At 39.1% G+C, this 20,183-nt stretch overlaps 2 protein-coding genes and 1 long non-coding RNA gene across 3 annotated transcripts; all 3 read right to left on the reverse strand.

The window, feature by feature from the left end:
- Positions 1-58: 58 nt before the first annotated feature.
- On the reverse strand, positions 59-2,332 carry LOC124268985. The gene is made up of 6 exons (XM_046704020.1): positions 2,162-2,332; positions 1,799-1,928; positions 976-1,155; positions 607-637; positions 428-454; positions 59-161 (listed from the first exon to the last, which is right to left on the reverse strand). Exons 1-6 carry the CDS (start codon positions 2,330-2,332, stop codon positions 59-61), a joined length of 642 nt encoding a protein of 213 aa, XP_046559976.1.
- A 102-nt stretch (positions 2,333-2,434) lies between these two features.
- LOC124268661 lies at positions 2,435-6,199 on the reverse strand. Its single transcript, XR_006896323.1, has 5 exons — positions 6,114-6,199; positions 5,713-5,813; positions 4,893-4,919; positions 3,122-3,190; positions 2,435-2,707 (listed from the first exon to the last, which is right to left on the reverse strand). It is a non-coding gene; the product is annotated as an uncharacterized LOC124268661 (long non-coding RNA).
- Positions 6,200-6,770: 571 nt separating this feature from the next.
- On the reverse strand, positions 6,771-8,111 carry LOC124268994. The gene is made up of 5 exons (XM_046704029.1): positions 8,016-8,111; positions 7,733-7,814; positions 7,318-7,407; positions 7,121-7,225; positions 6,771-6,976 (listed from the first exon to the last, which is right to left on the reverse strand). The coding sequence occupies exons 1-5, from the start codon at positions 8,034-8,036 to the stop codon at positions 6,771-6,773; spliced, it is 504 nt and encodes a 167-aa protein (XP_046559985.1). The 5' UTR covers positions 8,037-8,111.
- Between the last annotated feature and the right edge of the window lie 12,072 nt (positions 8,112-20,183).

The following is a 20,183-nucleotide window of genomic DNA, read 5'->3' on the forward strand; positions in this document are numbered from 1 at the left end:
GCAGTATAAGTTGTTCTACAAACATATTTTCTCTTTTCTCTTTTAACAAAGCAGATAGTTACCAAAGACAGGTGTCGACGACATGGTCGTCAAGCCATTCATTAGCCATAACAGCTCTGAGTTCTGTTGCTGTTACGAAAAGCCTTTTATAAAGTATGACTCTGAAAAAGATAGTTGCATATATTTATTGTCCCTGAAGCCTTCCTCCTTGGGTCAAGTTTTCTCTTTAACATTTATTTAGAGGATTTTCTTTATGGCCGGAATCGTCTCGACAAAAGCAGGATAAAAAACTTTGGAACAATTATCAAAGACTTTGAGATGTAAGTTCTTTCATTCTTCTAAAATGTTATATTTGTCTGTTAAGCATTATATGAATTAGGTCAGGCCGGATGCAGTGGCAGTTTATGTGTTTTCGAAATTTGCCCACCTTCTGTCAGGATCTTCTGTTTCAAATCTGCAGCAGGAATAAAGTACAGGTTATCATGCTGGTTATAAACTGGTCACGGAATAAACTAATCATGAAAATTTCTCTTTACTTTTGTATGTTTAGTTACATCTAGTCATTATGACTCTTGATTGACATGTTAATAACTACCTAGTACATACCTGTTCGCCTCCTTCATGATGTGGGTCTTTTCTGCAACAAGAGACGCCATTGTACAGTGAGTAAGGTATACAGGTGACTACAGCTGGAATCTCTTGTTTCATATATCGCTGCATATACCTTAACTAAAAGTTACAAAACCCTTTCAATTTCAACAACGTTATCTGCTGAAAGGATCTTCATGCAACACAATTATGAATACATAATTCTAATAGGCGAGTAGCATAAACAGTGATGATTGTCTGGTCCAGACTCGATTATTTACATACCACCATCTTAAAACTGACATATTGCTCAGTGCGGCATTAAATATCAAGCAAACAAACATTGCAAGTATTTAAATTTCCAAGACTACAGTTTTGTTTCTATACCATCACCAGTTTTTGTCGTCAGATAGTAGGCCCTTCCGCCTCTGTCCACGTACACATGCACCTCCTCGCCTTCAAAGTATTCCAAACATGTGCACGGTGGTGCTGAAATTGTTCTATCCTCCATGTGCACGACCACCTCCCTCTTTAGTGCCCCAGCAATGAGCATAATGGTTCCGATGTCTGGATTGCAGAAGTTAGTTCAGTGAGTGGTTGTTTAAGCTTTATAACGCCCCGCTTAGAAGTAATCGAACACCAAGACGGGGGAAAGTTCATAAAACGTGGAACGCTTTCAGATAGGTCCGTACACTGCAAAGTCACCCTAACCATTGTTCATTACAGATACACAGAAGAAAGGAAACAAAGTTACGAATAGCTCCTAATATTTTATAATAATACGCTTATGAAATTGAGTCAACTTCAGTAAATCATTCATATATAACAACAACATGGGATATTTATTGAAAAGATTAATTGAACATCAATATAAAGTTTAATGTATATGCATTAGTTATCAACATTGGTACTACTTGTAGTAACCCATGCATTCTCTGGTGCCACTGCAAGTAGGTACCAGTGAGTCCTAGAAAATATATACACAGATGGCATTGGTACTACTTGTAGTAACCCATGCATTCTCTGGTGCCACTGCAAGTAGGTACCAGTGAGTCCTAGAAAATATATACACAGATGGCATTGGTACTACTTGTAGTAACCCATGCATTCTCTGGTGCCACTGCAAGTAGGTACCAGTGAGTCCTAGAAAATATATACACAGATGTCATCAACATAATGGAAAACTAAACATAATTGTTTAAATACTCACTGGGCATGCTGGGACCAGCTAGGATCCTTTCCGTTGCTGCTGCTACCACATCCTCCACTGACTGTTCAGTGGAGGCACGGATGCCGAAACGCTCGCCTAAAGATTCGGCTGTTTCGCCCAACTTGATGAGCTGATAATATATTGGACATGTACGTCAATGTGTGTACAAATATTTCGGCCAAAAACATGTGCTTAGGCAAAATTTACATCTTGTGCTTATTCCTTCGTGAATAAGTTCAACTAACGACATAAAAAGCACGAATTACAGAGCGGCGAATGGTATCAATATTACGCAAAAAGTGAGCTGTTGATATTTAGAATGTCTCATTTACAAAGGACTTTTGGCTTTTGGTAAATACTCACCTGTTGAGCGTAATGCTCCTTGTGCACAAAGCCATGAGCGAAAGTGGCCAGCACAAGAACATCGGGGAATCCTCCGAATACTTCCCAAAGTGAGCTCCCCTCCCCACATGCTACCTTTGAAGAGGGTACCTCGACAAATTGCCTGTAGGAAAATATAGTGACTTGATTCATTTTAGTCCTAATACTAAGAAATGTCTAAACAGTATAGTTATAGTGATAATGTTCGACTTTACGGCGCAACCATGGCCTTAGAGAGTGGATACAGATCAGTTCACACGTGTGACCATGTTGCATGATTGGATGTCATTGTAGGCCGTATGCTGCGCACAGACCTAATTATGTAAAAAATAACCGTTATATTCAGCTGAAACAATGCTAGAGTATATACGAATACCAACTCGCTTTACTATCACCATACCTTCTCGTGTTGGGCACACAGTTTGGCGCAAATCGGAATTTAAAGATGCCTCCCGCTTCGATGTCCTCCAAATGTTTCATACAATAGAGTCCATCCACTATTGCAGAGATGGCACCACTGGGATCATTCTGTAGGCGAATAAAATACAAATGATTGTTTAAACTCTAGACTATTTCATATGGCTCTAAGGTTTCAAAAATATGACTCTTAAAACGCGTTTACTCGAATTTTGTTCTCTGTTAGAACCACCTCACTTTTGGCAAACAGTGTACCTGTGTGGCGCTTATAAGTCAGAAAACGGGCACTCTGCAGTTGTAAGCGCCACATGTGATTGATGAAGTGTATTTATCAGAACCATCTCACTTTTGGCAAACAAGGTACCTGTGTGGCGCTTATAAGTCAGAAAACGGGCACTCTACAGTTGTAAGCGCCACATGCCATTTACAAAGTGTCTAAACCTTTTGGGACGCATCCCTTCTATGTGAGTAGGTTGGAGGATAATGACGGGGTAGGTTTAAGCAAATGTTCCTGTCTAAATCTACCTTTCTCATGGCGCTCTCCAAGCCGCAGCATTTCTCTTGGGATTGCTGGCTTATATTTTCGGCTGGTGGCTACAAGTGGGAAAACAACGGTGTGTCATTGAGAGGTTCCTGGCAGCATGTTAGATGGAATTCGTTAAGTTTCATATACGACACGAGTTGAAACTAGTTCAAGAAGGACTTGCTACAGGTCACTGATCTTGTATATTTACTCTGGGCGCCTGTTACCAACTGTATACGTTTATGGCGCTTAAGTTAGAAAACGGGCACTCTACAGCTGTAAGCGCCACGTGTGATTGATGAAGTGTATTTATCAGAACCATCTCACTTTTGGCAAACAGGGTACCTGTGTGGCGCTTATAAGTCAGAAAACGGGCACTCTACAGCTGTAAGCGCCACATGTGATTGATGAAGTGTATTTATCAGAACCATCTCACTTTTGGCAAACAGGGTACCTGTGTGGCGCTTATAAGTCAGAAAACGGGCACTCTACAGCTGTAAGCGCCACATGTGATTGATGAAGTGTATTTATCAGAACCATCTCACTTTTGGCAAACAGGGTACCTGTGTGGCGCTTATAAGTCAGAAAACGGGCACTCTACAGTTGTAAGCACCACATGTGATTGATGAAGTGTATTTATCAGAACCATCTCACTTTTGGCAAACAGGGTACCTGTGTGGCGCTTATAAGTCAGAAAACGGGCACTCTACAGCTGTAAGCGCCACATGTGAAGTGGAGCACAGTGGTGTAGTGGTTAGCATGCTGGCCTCGCACGCCACAGGCCGGGGTTCGAATCCCGGTGGAGACACCAGAATTTGAGACCTGGGTCTCATACTGTGTTGTGTCCCTGGGCAAGGCACTTCGTCCACATTGCACTCAGTCCACCCAGCTGTTTAACATGGGTACCTGAGAAGCGGATGTACGGACCTATACGGTCGCGCGAAGCGCTTAGTAGCAGCTTTGAAAGTACAATTCCGTCAGGGTAATAATGTAACGCCAGAGAGCAGCATCGTGTTGGATTCTAGGCGCAAACATTACCATATTATTATTATTATTTATTTATTAGAACCATCTCACTTTTGGCAAACAGGGTACCTGTGTGGCGCTTATAAGTCAGAAAACGGGCACTCTACAGCTGCAAGCGCCACATGTGATTGATGAAGTGTATTTATCAGAAACATCTCACTCTCACTTTTGGCACACTACAGCTGTAAGCACCAAAGTGCGTTTTATTAGAACCATCTTACTTTGGGCAAACAGTGTAGTGTTACCTGTGTTTTGGCAAACAGTGTACCTGTGTGGCGCTTAAGTCAGAAAACGCGCTTATAAGTCAGAAAACGGGCACTCTACAGCTGTAAGCGCCACTTGGTACTGTGTATTTATCAGTAAACATCTCACTGTTTAGGTATTAGGGCAAACAGTGCCTCGCTTACAGAAAACGGACGTTCTACACGCCACTTTCCATTGGTACTGTGTATTTATCATAAACGTTTAGGTAAGTTCATCCTGTAACAAAGTTCATCAACAAGTAAACGGGTAAATGAGATTTGTGAAGGCCACATGGCATTGATCCTGTGTGTGTATTAGTTGCATTGTAATTGAAGCAGGCATTTAATATGTGGTACAAATACAAAGAAATCAGCAGAATTCCAGATGCAACATGGATGTATGTGGTGTTTATTACATGGCAGATTGTTTTATTGACCTGTTACCTTTCTGACGCAAAATGGATATATGTTTTAATGCTTTGTTGTTATGAATGATTTTACTTACTAGGTTCTTGTTGATTATCTGTTCAAGCTAAAATATAAATATAGCCATTAGACACAAAGCTATAAGACAAAAAAATATGTAATGTGAGGATAATTTACTTTGAATATGTGTGCCGAAATGCACTTAGGCGTAAACATAACGCTTCAATTAAATGTTGAACTTATTACAATTAACTTTATATCATTCAAAAATTATTGATTCATTACATAACGAAGTTAGTGTATAAACTATAAAATAAGAAACATAATTGTAGAAATTGGCAACTCTGATGAGTAGATACCAGCTATTCAATATATGATATGACATGTTCTATTGAAGTGGGCGGTGGGGTAGCCTAGTGGTTAAAGCGTTGACTAGTCACGGCGAAGACCCGGGTTCGATTCCCCACATGGGCACAATGTGTTAAGCCCATTTCTGGTGTCCCCCGCCGTGATATTGCTGGAATATTGCTAAAAGCGGCGTAAAACTAAACTCAGTCAGTCAGTCTATTGAAGTACAGATGCTCTTGTTAGCTGCGCATGGTGAGAACACCAATGAAAGACACGAACTATAACCCTAATATTCCATAATATATTTTAATGTCATTGTTTGCATTGTTTTCTTACGTAACAAAACATACAAAAATGATTATGTACAAGCATAATGTTTGCTGTACATTGAAAGTATATAAACTAAAAAAAACCTAATATGTTTTGCTCAATTAAGAACAATTAAGAACTGTAGAAATCTGATCGAGAGTTTGGGGTAAGAACTTTGGAAATTAGCAAAATTGCCAGATTGATATTGGGCGGATTACCGGCAAAATGTAAAAGTTACCTACAGTTAATGGAGTATTGTGTACATTGCACGCTGGAATGATGGTGTAGGTGAGTCATGTCTATATCAAGACAGTGCTCTATATGTTGGTTAGTATTGTGAAAACTGAAAGGAAAAGGAACAATTAAATAGAAACTTCAACAAACAACGCAAATACAGGGATAATACCACTTCATGGCTATCGGCCGAATTGACATAACCGCTAGAATTAAGTTTCTGAAAAAGGAATAAATAGAATCCATTTCCGTTCGTAATTTGTCAACAATGAAAGTTACTCAAAACAAGGCCCGTGAGGGAGAACCCTTAAGACAGCCTCCTGAACTATAACTCGGCTAGAGAGATAATTTAAAATATACTTTAATTTATCGTTTTCAGAAAAAGAATATAATATATCATGTATATTACCGATATCACGTGGCGTTTCCAGCTGCACATGATATGTCTCAGGTTGTCTGCCGTCTGCAGCCGATGTTTAGTGCCAGCTGAGATCGAAGATTATTGTGATTATTAACACCTTATTTGTTTCTATAATTGTAAAGTGTAACCAATATGCGTGAGCATGAATATTATTTACAACTTAATCACTGAAAAAAACTTTTAGAATGACACAATATAATTACAAATACACTTTTATTATTTTTTGAATAAATAATACATATGATACAGGTTGCATTGAACCCCCCTTCTTCAACAATCGTGTTAATGCCCCTTATTGACGACTTCTACACGAAGCATCCACATGAAAGCAATAACATGTTTCTCAGTAGCACTATATACTGTGTGTGGACTACAGCGAGGACCGTGTTGAGAAGAACATTAACTAAATATATCATTGCTCATTGCTATATTTATTTCCATATGAATTCTTAAGGATACAGTTGGAAAAAAGTACTTATTGATTCTTTGCGAGGCATGTGGTATGCGTTGGAAGGACATGGAGACAACTGTCTATTGCTGGTAAGGACGTACCAGTGCTACTTCTGGGTACGTGATTAGGTGACTGTTATGCAGAAGTTGTTATCCATTAAAAGGTCATGTACTTGAGATTATTAGTACATGACCTTAATTAACATCGATTTTCATTCTGGGAAAGAAGTGGACTTTACATAATTTCCATTCCTGAGTAAAAGTTTGAGATAAGGAGATTTGTGTGAAAAGCATACCATCGTCCGTGTGTGTTGCTGAGGGCGCCACAAACGGCACACCCTCAGGCCACCAAAAAGGCCGAAGGCCTTCGTTTCCCCAAATACATCGGGATCCCTTGGCACCTGGGAACAACAGGATAGATTATATCATATATGTTACATTGCAGGTAATTCTAATAATATGGTATATATAATATTGAATAATTCTTTCTTGTGTGTGACGATACACAAGCATGCACGCACGCACCCAAAACGCACAGACGTTACCTTTGTCAATTGTGACCTGAGTGACCGCTCGTCTTAATAGGTGGACGTCCCGGACGTCGGCGTAGTCCACCGCCACGGAAATGCGTCGAAGGTCGACTTTTTCCTCTAAAAATATTTCAAATTAAATAAGGTGGTATTTAACATGATATATGTTATGCTCTTACTGTAAGTAAAGTATGAGGAGTGAGAGCACGTACCTTCCTGAGTGGTAGCGGGCGCTACCGGCGCAATATTCAGTATGTTAACCAGGTTGCTGCGGCCAACAGCCTCAACCATATCTTGGTGTCCTGTTTTAATATAATTAAGTTAAAAGGCATTAAAAAGCTTTAAGTGATTGTATTTTATGGTAAAGCGATGAGACACGAGTTTTTTCAATAGATAGTCCACTTACTTATATATAATATATATTACAATATGGGAACGAAATGTTATTTCAATTGAGCGAAACGTTTTTTATATTAGCACATATACTTTGTTTTTAAATACTATATCAGTAATTAAGAAGTTCAGCATTGACGAGAGCTCTATTTGTGTACACCCAAGACGGCATGTCAGGCTATTCGACATTAACAATCTGGATATGATTTCAGATGAAATGTAAAAAAAGCATACCAACAACCTTCAATGTTCCCTCGGTTGTGAGGTGCACTAGGGCCATTTGTGGCATCCCTTGAATTTTACAAAAATTCCGCACCTTAATGTAAAGTAAGGCAAGTAAAACAACAATGATAAAGAATTTGAATATATTGTATTTATTTCATATAGAAAAATATGTATTCTCTAGGAAAGCTTTTAAAATGTAAACTTTATAGGGCATGAACGAATACGAACACAAACTTAGTTATTAGCACAACATAAATATACGTAGACAGTGTCTTAAAGTTAAAAAACATACCCTTTGCCTTAATCTCCCCATTCTTTTCCTGGCATTCGCCCGTTTCCTTTTGTATTCAGGGACTGGATTGTTCTATATCAACACATGAAGCGAACTATTATGATACTGTCAAACAGATCTGACATGGGTCAAGTCAGAGAAGCCCATGAATTCTGCTTCAGTCTTACCATCGACATCCCGAGCCAGTCAATCTCCATCTGCCTCTCAGGAATTATCTGGATGTCAGACTTTATCTAGCTCTCAGTCTTCATCAGACTCTCAGACTAAGACTCAGCCAGAGACATCACAAGCGTCAGCTAAACAGTCTAACACTGGTCATTTGCCCAAAAAGAAAGGGAACAAAATTCAACAGGAAACAATTACCTACAGTCCCAATACCTTCAGAGGTTCCTTTTGAGAACCCCTTTGAACCTCTAGATATGGAGGTGTCACCGTCCTCTCAGGACACACGGAGGAACTCCACTTCCTCACATTCACGCGGAAGATCACCAATTGGGGCACCATGACTCAATTGTCCACTTTAATTCAATGGAATTGCAGGACTCAAATATAATTTCAACGAGATTCCATTAGTAACACAGGATTTTTCAACCGTCAGCTATATGTCTCCAAGAGACATATCTAAAACATATAGATAACTTTATTCTGAGACGGTATAGTGATTATCACTCTTTTTCTCCTCCAGGAGACAAAGCAACTGGAGGTGCTTCCATGTTGGTACGGCAAGGGATAATACACAGCCCTGTCCATCTTAGTACAAATCTTCTAACTTGCTGTTCGCATCACCCTGCATATTGCATTGACTCTGTGCAGTTTATACATTCATCCCTCTTCTGATATTAGACAGTCGGATCTTAAACACCTATATGACCAGCTTCCGAAGCCATGCCTCATCATGGGCGATCTGAACGGCCACAACCCGCTTTGGGGAAGTGACCATACTAATACTAAAGGTAAAATCCTTGAGGAATTCATTTATGATAATAATCTATGTATTCTCAATGATGGTTCAGCCACTTATCTACATCCAGCTATGGGAACATATTCTTCCCTGGATCTGTCACTCACAAACTTATATAATGAATTTGAATGGATGGTTCATGATGACCTGTGTGGGAGTGATCACTTCCCCACCATTCTCAAAACAATCAACCCTGGTGATGATCCACACATATCACGACGGAACTTCGCCAGGGCTGACTGGTCATTATATAAGACACTATGTACCGATCACTTACAACATGACATTTTGCGAACAGCGAAGATCCTATACAGTTATTTTCAGATCTACTGAACAACATTGCTGACCAAACTATAACCAAGTCCTCTGCAATTCAACACTTCCGTAAGCCATGGTTCAAAAATGAATGTAAACAGGCCAGAAAGTGTAGGAAGAAAGCGGAAAAGTATTTTCGCCGACATCCTACTGTTCATAATCTAAACAAAATTAAAATTTGAAATGCCAAGGCAAGACGTGCTTTTAAACAAAATAAGCGTCAGTCTTCGCGAAATTATGTAACTAAAATAAATTCACGCACGCCTATGTCAAAGGTGTGGAACATGATTCAAAGAATAAAGTGCAAAGGTGCTAAATCTACTGTTCACCATCTGAAGGATGGTTAAAATTTATTAACTAATAAAACTTACATTGCTAACAAACTTGGTGAAACTCTCGCCAAGCATTCATCTTCATCAAATTATGTCCCTGAGTTTCAAAAGTTTCAGAAACAACAGGAGAAGAAAAGATTAAATTTTAACTCAGACAATGGTGAAGACTATAACGAATTATTTTCGTTACATGAGCTCCATACTGCCCTTGAGCAAGCTCGTAATACAGCAACAGGGGCTGATGATATCCACTATCAGCTCCTAAAGCATTTGCCCGAGTCATATTTGGAAACGCTGCTAAATATATTTGATATGATATGGACTACAGGGAATTTCCCAACTTCGTGGCGTAATGCCATTGTTGTCCCTATTCCAAAGCCTGGCCGGGATCATACAGATCCGTCTAATTACAGACCAATCTCTTTAACGAGTTGCGTCAATAAAACCATGGAACGAATAGTGAATAATAGATGAACATGGTATCTTGAAACCAATAACCTTATAACAAATATTCAATGTGGTTTCAGGAAAAATCGTAGTACCATTGATCATTTGGTACGTTTGGAATCCTTTGTTAAAAATGCAATAGTAAATAAACAACATGCAGTATCAATATTCTTTGATCTCGAGAAAGCATACGATACCACCTGGAAGCATGGCATTTTAAAGGATTTACATGATTTTGGTTTAAGGGGTCGTTTACCTCTTTTTATATCACAGTTTTTAACAGACAGGCAATTTCAAGTCCGAGTGGGTTCTACCCTGTCTGATCATTACAATCAGGATCAGGGTGTTCCACAAGGCAGTATTTTGTCTGTTACCTTGTTTAGTATCAAGATCAACAGTTTATCCAAGGTTTTAAATGATTCAATCGATGGATCACTTTTTGTGGATGATTTTAACATTTCTTGTCGCGGTAAAAATATGCATACTATTGAACGGCAACTGCAGTTGTGTTTAAACAAGATAAATAAATGGTGTCTTGAAAACGGCTTTAAATTTTCTAAATCCAAAACTAATTGTATTCATTTCTGCCGTAAATATAAACCACATAAAGACCCAGAACTGTTTTTAAATGGCACTCCCATCAAGGTTGTAAAGGAGGCCAAGTTCTTAGGTCTGATTTTTGACTCCCATTTAACCTTTCTTCCGCATATCAAATCCCTAAAAACTAAATGCCTGAAGGCCCTCGATTTATTGAAAGTCGTTTCTTATTCAAAGTGGGGAGGGGACCAAACTATCCTCCTACACCTGTATAGATGATTGGTCCGCTCGAAGCTTGATTATGGCTCCATCGTATATGGTGGAGCCTGCAAAAGCAACTTAAAACTATTAGATTCTGTCCACCACCAAGGTCTGAGACTTTGTCTTTGATCATTCAGAACATCTCCTGTTGATAGTCTCTACGTCGAAGCCGATGAGCCTTCTCTTGCACAACGCCGTTTAAAATTATCATTACAATATATTACCAAACTATATTCTAACGAGTCTAATCCTGCATTCCACTGTATCTTTAAACCTCTTTATGAGGATTTGTACAACAATAAATCTTCTCTTGTTCCGCATCTTGGGCTCAGGATTAAGCCATTCATTACTGCTGCCGGCATTGAGCTGGAAAATATAGCTCCTTCGCGTCTTCTTTCTTCTCCTCCTTGGCAATTGGTGAGGCCACAAGACGACCTAACACTCACTACATTTAAAAAATCTGAAACTAACGAATTACAATATAAACAAGAATATAATCAATTAAAAAGTAAATATAATACATATAAATCCTTATTTACAGATGGGTCCAAGGATAGTGGCGCAGTAGCTTGTGCCACTGTCACTGGGTCCAAAACAATATCTTCCAGATTACCCAATGACAGTCCAATTTTCACAGCAGAAGCAAACGCAATACTAACAGCTCTAAAATATATTAATAAACACCGTAAATATAAACAGTACATAATCTTTTCCGATTCTCTTTCGTGTCTTCAGGCTATTAAAAATATTTCTTGTAAACATCCACTTTTAATAGAAATTATCTAATGAGCTTGCTTCTGGCCAATGCGACATCGTCTTTTGTTGGTTACCCAGCCACGTTGCCGTTTCTAGGAAAGCAATGGCCGATCTTGCTGCTAATTCAGCACTCAACAAATCTGTGACACCACTTCTTATTCCATACTCTGATTGCAAAGCTAGCATTAGAACTTACATCCGTGATCTGATGCAAAAGAAGTGGGACACCCAAGTAGGTATTAATAAATTACAAGAAATAGATCCCTTTATTGGTTACACCTACTTGGGTTGTCAGTCCAGATTTGAAGAGGTCATCATGCGACGATGTCGCATTGGCCATACAAGGTATACTCATGAATACCTGTTAAAAGGTGAGGATCCTCCGTTTTGTATCCCTTGTGATGAAAGAATCACAGTTGCTTGACTGTATTGATTTTGCCATCACAAGGGATAAATATTTTAATGTCAAAACAGTGAAGGATCTTTTTAGTGTTAATTATCATTTAATCATTGAATTTTTAAAAGAAATAGAATTGCTAGATAAATTTTGATGAATAGTTTGTTAATAGATATGTATTTTATTATTGGTACTTTAGATGAGTAACTTAGATTGTTAGTGGCTGTACCCTCAAAGGGGGTTAAAGTACTGTAAAAAAATTGTCCTCCTGAGAGGGTACTTAAGTCCCAAAACTTTCAAAGTTTTATGTAAATTTACCACATTTTAATCGTAGTATTTTTGTTCCTTTAAATTTCGGCTAAAATTGTCCTACAATCGCCAGCGGCTGAAGGGATGGTGTAAATCCAACTAGGGTCCATGCAGGTAGCAAAGACACTGTAAGTCCCCTTGGTCCCTAGTATGGTGATCTACCTTAAGTTGTTGGCGATCTATAGCCCAATTTTACATTGTATTGTCTAGAAATAATTTTCTACTTTTAAAGATGTATGCTAGCTAGTTTTAACTCAATCTGTGATAATCTAGTGGTCTTACTGTCCTTCGTTGACAGGGTTTTATATATTATATGTATGTATTATAAATTTAGAACTAGTTTTAGTCACGATATGGCTGAAATATGGCCGATGTGACTTTAAATCTTAACTCACTCGCTCACTCACTCATTGTATAGCTCTGTGCCCTCCCGTCCTTACTGTAATATTACTGTAACGCTACGGTACTTACTGTAATGCTACAGTGCTTACTGTAATGCTACGGTGCGTACTGTAATGCTACAGTGCTTACTGTACCATCTACGGTACTTACGGTAATGCTACGGTGCTTACTGTCATGCTACAGTTCTTACTGTACCGCTACGGTGCTTACTGTAATGCTACAGTGCCTAAGTTGTAAAAAATGGGGAAAAAATTGTGAGAGATTATAAATATTTTTTTTCATTACACAAGGTTTGTGTCAGATTATGGATTGCACAAAATACATGCACAATAAAGATATTATGTTTAAATATGTTTCTTATATTGAAAAGGGTAGAACTGGCAGCAGAGTAATGAGTTCTTCCTCAACGAACTGATCTCGCGCGTGAGGTGACACGGCGAGAGTAGTGGCGCTTATAGCCGACGCTTCGTGGAAAATGAGTTGCTATCATACCTCGTTTCTCAATGTCTCTGGAGTCAAAAACCTTCCCGTTAAAAATCGCTGGGAAAGTGGTCCTGATAAAATAGACCTGGGACGCTAAACGTCGTTGTATACCTTGGTCGGAACAAGACGTTTAGCTGGTTGAACTAAATGCCAGGACACAAGGTAACAACGAAAAAACGACGCCAAGCAGCCAAAAAGTCGAGACGAGCAACCAAGGCGGAGAGAGAGAGCCGGACCGCAGACACGAGCCAAGACGGCGTGGCACCGGATGAGGTGAGGTCAGCGGAACCACAGGCTTTCGATACTTAGGATATGCCCCTATACTATTATAGGAATAAGGTCATTCACCCGCCATATTGGATACTTCGGTAAATTCTCGCTTGACATGGATAAACATCGCTCAACGTAAGTATTCCTTTTTGCTGTAAAACTATGTCTCACCTTTATAAATCCCCTTTATCTGGCCTTATTTCTCCGTTTTGATCGCTTATTGACCGATATCGCATTTCTGTTAGACGGAAGTTTATGTTACTCATCCGGGGACTCCACACCGAATGCTACCGAGCACTCTCATTGGTCCACAACACAACGCACATCGCGAGATTGAAAATGTCACCACGATGAACTTTCAGGGTATTTACCGATGGTATGTGCATGAAAATGTATACTTTAAACGCTGAACAGACATTTGCATATAAATTGATAAGAAAAGGACACAATCTAGTCGTTTTAGAACAGGCTGGCACTGGGGAATCTCTTCTCATAAGGGAAACTTTTGCACGTCTGTCAGCTGAGAGAAATGTCAGTGTTGTGGCCAGCACGGATATGGCTTCAACACAGTACCGGAATGGCAGAACATTGCATTTCTGGGTTGGGATGCAAGATGGGCATTTGGAAGGTGAAGAACTGCTGAAGTATGTCCTATCAAACGATGACACATGTACAGTTACCACTGAAACCCAATAAGGAGGTCCATTTGACATTTAAAATATTCGAAAAAAAGGCTTCCAAACTTTGATGATTTATGATTTATTTCATAGTATATTATGTGTATGTTTAAAAACCGAAATGATTTAAAGTTAAGAATTCCAATTCTTATTCTGTGGACAATGACACTTGGTACATACTGAATGGTAAAATAGGGTTAAAATGTACGTTACCGGTCAGTTATAGACTTCTTATTGTACACAAAAGACACAAAAGACAATTGAAAATTTTAAAATATTTTATTAAACAACATGAAACACATTAAATCACCAAACGTGTCGTTACACTTGTCCAGCATAAACACAGAGCATTTTAGTCGTTCCCTTCTGGAACTGACGGAATTCCACTCTGGAACTTACAGAATTGCAAATATAATGAAACATCAAACATACTGCCATTAGCGTGTAAATTGCATTGTAATCAAAGGTACATATGTATTAGAGACTAATATCAAAAATAGGCATCATAGGTTGCATGCATATGCTACATGTCTCTCTTAGTAGGAGGGTAACGTACATTTCAATGATTTCAACATAAATGAGGTATTGCATGTTAGTAACTACTGAAGAACATGGATCCGTTTCACACTGTGAATCGTGAACGAAGATCTAGTCAAAACCTGAACCGCTAACAATCTCAAGAAATGCTGAATAAACTTGATGTTCTCATTTTCTTCACAAGGCACATCTCTTCAGGTAACGAACATTTCAAAACTGCACATGTTTTTGACTTGCCTATGATATTATGTATAATCATTAATCTCCTGCGAAATATAACAGACGAACGTTCTAACCTGGTAGTAGAAATACAAGAACAATAATAGAACTACATATAGGCACAACAGTTTTTAGTTATTTCCTGGTAACGCCATTTCGGTCTACCAGTACTCATGATAGTTACGTTCAATGGTTCCAAAATCATCTCGGCTAAGTTTCAGCATGCGCCCTGTTTTTCCACTTGCTTGAGGTGGTTGTACTGAACATAGGATCTCTTCCCTCTTACACCAAACAATATCATTGCGTCGGGTCATTGAAAGGGTTGCTTCTTTTTTTTCCATGAATGTTATGTGTAGGATAAAGCACGACTCCGAGGTTATGGTTGGGAAAGTAAGACCCGAGAACGGAGGGTGGGGAGAATTAAGACTGAGAGCGCGTAGCGCTCGAGGTCTTACTTCTCTCCACCCGATGGTTGAGGGCTTACTTTCCGAACCATAACCGAGGAGGAGTGCTTTATTATACATATAAACCGTCAATGATGGATAATTAGATGATCATGTAAGGAAGCTACATAACAGTAACTGAAGCGCTAGTAAAATCAATTGAATGACAGTAGGCCTAACTATAAATACATAATTCAACCCTCGTTCTTTGTCGGCCCGGTGGCTGTGAGGTAGAGCGTCCGCGTCCTTATGAATCTGAAATATACGGTTCCAATCCTGCTAGGGAAAACATTTGCACATTTAAGTTAATCTTTGACGATATTTTTCAATTGATTTAAAAAAACCTCACATATAATTTGAATGTTGATGTTAATATAGAATTAGGAAAAAGTAAAACCTGGGAAGAGGTCTTACTTACAAAAGTAAAACATGGAAATAGGTCTTACTCACAAAAAGTAAAACCTGAGAGCAAACAAAAGCCTCAAGTGCGGTTATTCCGGGAAAAGAAGCCATGTCTAATATATAGTGAGAAGCACCCTCCAGGTTTATATGTTGACTGTATGGTCAGTATGATCAACTTCAAGCACTCTTCCGATGTACCACCTGCCATCATAGATAGAGCTACAGATCAACTTCCCTCAGGTAGTTCACTATCAGATTAGCGCTCACGCGGGAGAACAGATCTTTTAGGTTTGTTGCATCATAATGTGAGTCCCTTGCAGACGATAAGTCCACGCATTCAAGCAGAATATGCTTGATGGTGAAAACCTCATCGCAAGAGACACACATGGGGGGTCCATCCCCATCCGTTTTCAGCAGATAGTCATGTGTAAATCGACTGTGGCCAATACGACATCGTCGTAAAATTACCTCATCACGTCTTGACTGACAACCCAAGTAGGTATAACCGATTGTTGGCTTCAATTCATGGAGTTTGTTTCTTCCTACTTGAGTGTCCCACCTTTTTTGCATCAGGTCCCGAGTATAGCTTTTGATTTTGGGTTTGAAATCACTGTACGGGATTAGCAGTGGAGAAAGGGGCTTGTCAAGAGCCAAGTACATGTACAAGTGAAGGAGGGTGGTCTGATCCCCTCCCCACTCTGTATTTGAGACTACTTTTAGCAAGGCTAGAGCCTTCAAGCACTTTGTTTTCAAATATTTTATGTGTGGTAAGAATGTCAGGTGGCGGTCGAATATGAGTCCAAGGAATTTGGCCTCTTCTACTACCTTGATAGGAGTACCATCTAAAGTTAGGTCTGGATCCTTGTGTGGTTTGTATTTACGACAAAAGTGAATACAATTTGTTTTGGATTTTGAAAACTTAAAACCATTTTCATTGGCACATTTTTGGATTTTGTTAAGGCAGAGTTGTACCTGCCTTTCTATTGTGTGCATGTTCTTACCACGACATGAAATATTGAAGTCATCCACGAAAAGGGACCCAGCAACGCAACTGTTCAGAACGTTAGTGAGGCTGTTAATTTTTATGCTAAAAAGTGTGACAGACAGGATGCAGCCTTGGGGGAAGCCCTGATGTTGTTGGAAATAGTCAGACAGTGTGGCACCCACCCGAACTTGAAATTGTCTGTTGTTTAAAAACTGAGATATGAATTGAGGTAGTCTACCCCTCAATCCAAACTCGTGTAAATCTATTAGGATACCATATTTCCACGTTGTATCATATGCTTTTTTTAAGTCGAAAAAGATAGATACTGTATGTTGTTTGTTGACAATGGAGTTTTTGATGAATGATTCCAGACGCACCAGATGGTCAATGGTACTTCGGTTTTTTCGGAAACCACATTGGAGGTCACTGAGGAGATTATTGGTCTCCAAGTACCAGATTAATCGATTGTTGACCATGCGCTCCATGGTTTTGCAAACGCAGCTAGTTAGTGATATAGGACGGTAGTTTGAGGGATTAGTATGATCGCGGCCGGGTTTTGGTATAGGGATGATAATGGCATTGTGCCACGAAGGGGGGAAGTGTCCGGATGTCCAGATGTCATCAAATATATTTAGTAGTGTTTCCAAGCCTGAGTCAGGGAGGTGTTTCAGAAGCTGATAATGGATTTCATCAGCTCCTGCCGCAGTGTCGTGAGCCTGTCCTAGGGCAGTACGTAATTCATGGAGGGAAAACGTTTCGTTGTAATCCTCCCCATTATCAGAGTTAAAATTGACTGATTTCTTTTCTTGTTGGGTTTGGTATTTCTGGAACTGAGGGTTATAATTTGATGAGGCGGAGTGGTTTGCCAAAGTTTCGCCAAGTTTGTTTGCAATTTCAGATTTATTTGTTAGGAGAGAGTCACCATCTTTCAGGTGGTGAACTCCTGATTTTGACCCTTTGCCCTTAATCTTTTGAATCATGTTCCACACCTTGGACATGGGTGTGCGGGAGTTGATTTTTGACACATATTTCCTCCATGATCGACGTTTAGTTTGTTTGAAGGTACGTTTTGCCCTGGCATTTGTCATTTTAATAGCATTCAGGTTATGCACTGTAGGATGTTGTCGGAAATATGTTTCCGCCTTCTTCCTATTTTTCCTAGCTTGTTTGCAGTTTGTATCAAACCATGGTCTGCGTATGTGCGGGTTTGCAGAGGACTTAGGAATAGTTTTGTCTCCGATGGCATTTAGGACGTCTGAAAATAGTTCCATGGGGTCAGGAACATTCCTGAAGTTGTCTGGGTGAGTGCGTGAGTGAGTTAATATTTAACGTCACATCGGCAATATTTCAGCCATATAGTGACGAGAAATGTTTTATATAAATAATAAATTAAAGTTGCTAAAGAATCAGTCAGTGAAGGACTGTAAAATAACTAGAGTATCACAGATGGAGTCTAAAACTAGCATGGACATGTAAAACTATTTTATTTACGATGACAATACAATATAAAAATGGGCTATAGATCGCCAACAACTGAAGGTAGATCACCATACTAGGAACCATGGGGACTTACATTACTTTTGCTACCTGCATGGACCCTAGTTGGATTTACACCATCCCTTCAGCCATTGGCGACAGAAGAGAAAGAGCCATAAATTAAAAACACACTTATTCTACGATTAAAAAGTAGGTACACTTAGATTGACTAAATGTTTTGGGACTTATGTACCCTCTCAGGAGGACAATAATTTTACAATACTTCAACCCCCTTTGAGGATACAGCCACTAACAATCTCAGTTGCTAATCTAAACTACCAATAATAAAATATTTAGCTATTTACAAATCAGTCAACAAATCTAATTGTTTTAAAAATGCAATAATTAAATGAGAACTGACATTATTAAAAAGATCCTTCAGAGTTTTGGATTTGAAATAGATATCCCTTGTGATGGAATATTCAATGCAGTCAAGCAAGACATGCTTGACTGTGATCCTTTCATCACAAGGGATACAAAACGGAGGATCTTCGCCTTTCAATAAATATTCATGAGTATATCTGGTATGGCCAATGCGACATCGTCGCATAATGACCTCTTCAAGTCTGGACTGACAACCCAAGTAGGTGTAACCAATGTAGGGTTTTATTGCATGTAGTTTATAAATACCTACTTGGGTGTCCCACTTCTTTTGCATTAGATCGCGGATGTATGTTCTAATGCTGGCTTTATAATCAGAGTATGGGATAAGAAGTGGTGTCACAGATTTGTTGAGGGCTGCCTTAGCAGCAATATCAGCCATCGTGTTCCCAGAAATGCCAACGTGGCTGGGTAACCAACAAAAGACGATGTCGCATTGGCCAGTAGCAAGTTCATTGTACAATTCAATAATTTCTAATAAAAGTGGATGTTTGCAATAAAGATTTTTAATAGCCTGAAGACACGAAAGAGAATCTGAAAAGATGATATGAAGGGTTGCAAAACAAAACAACCTTAGTCACAATTTCAAACTTTTCAGGAGAACGAAAAAATCGAGTTTTTAAATCTGTTGCATTTTTTTTACAATATTCATTATTAAACCTTAGCCATGCTTTAAGCAAAGGCAATTAGTTTCCTGACCATCCGATTCTCCCCAAAATGTAACAGAAAATGAAGAAAATGATTATTTCATATGTGCAGTTCTAAGCAGAATCACCTTTGTCACATCAAAATTGCAAAGCAAAATGACCTTAGTCAGCAAAGTTTCATGCCAAAAAAGCCAAGGTTACGTTTGATCTTTAATACTTCAAAAGTGCCCCCCTGTCTTTGTCAAAATGTGACTTAAAATGCATCTAGTGATTGTAACATTCATTACCACTGACAGGTTTTAATACTTTTACCGCAGTACCATCTAATGGTTGTGAATCTTCAACCACTGTTGTAACAGCAATACCATCTAATGGTTGTGAATCTTCAACCACTGTTGTAACAGCAGTACCATCTAATGGTTGTGAATCTTCAACCACTGTTGTAACAGCAATACCATCTAATGGTTGTGAATCTTCAACCACTGTTGTAACAGCAGTACCATCTAATGGTTGTGAATCTTCAACCACTGTTGTAACAGCAATACCATCTAATGGTTGTGAATCTTCAACCACTGTTGTAACAGCAGTACCATCTAATGGTTGTGAATCTTCAACCACTGTTGTAACAGCAGTACCATCTAATGGTTGTGAATCTTCAACCACTGTTGTAACAGCAGTACCATCTAATGGTTGTGAATCTTCAACCATTGTTGTTACAGCAGTACCATCTAATGGTTGTGAATCTTCAACCACTGTTGTAACAGCAATACCATCTAATGGTTGTGAATCTTCAACCACTGTTGTAACAGCAGTACCATCTAATGGTTGTGAATCTTCAACCATTGTAACAGCAGTACCATCTAATGGTTGT

The sequence above is a fragment of the Haliotis rubra genome, unplaced genomic scaffold (assembly GCF_003918875.1).
Source record: "Haliotis rubra isolate DU_JTF1 unplaced genomic scaffold, ASM391887v1 Scf101, whole genome shotgun sequence".
NCBI lineage: Eukaryota > Metazoa > Mollusca > Gastropoda > Lepetellida > Haliotidae > Haliotis > Haliotis rubra.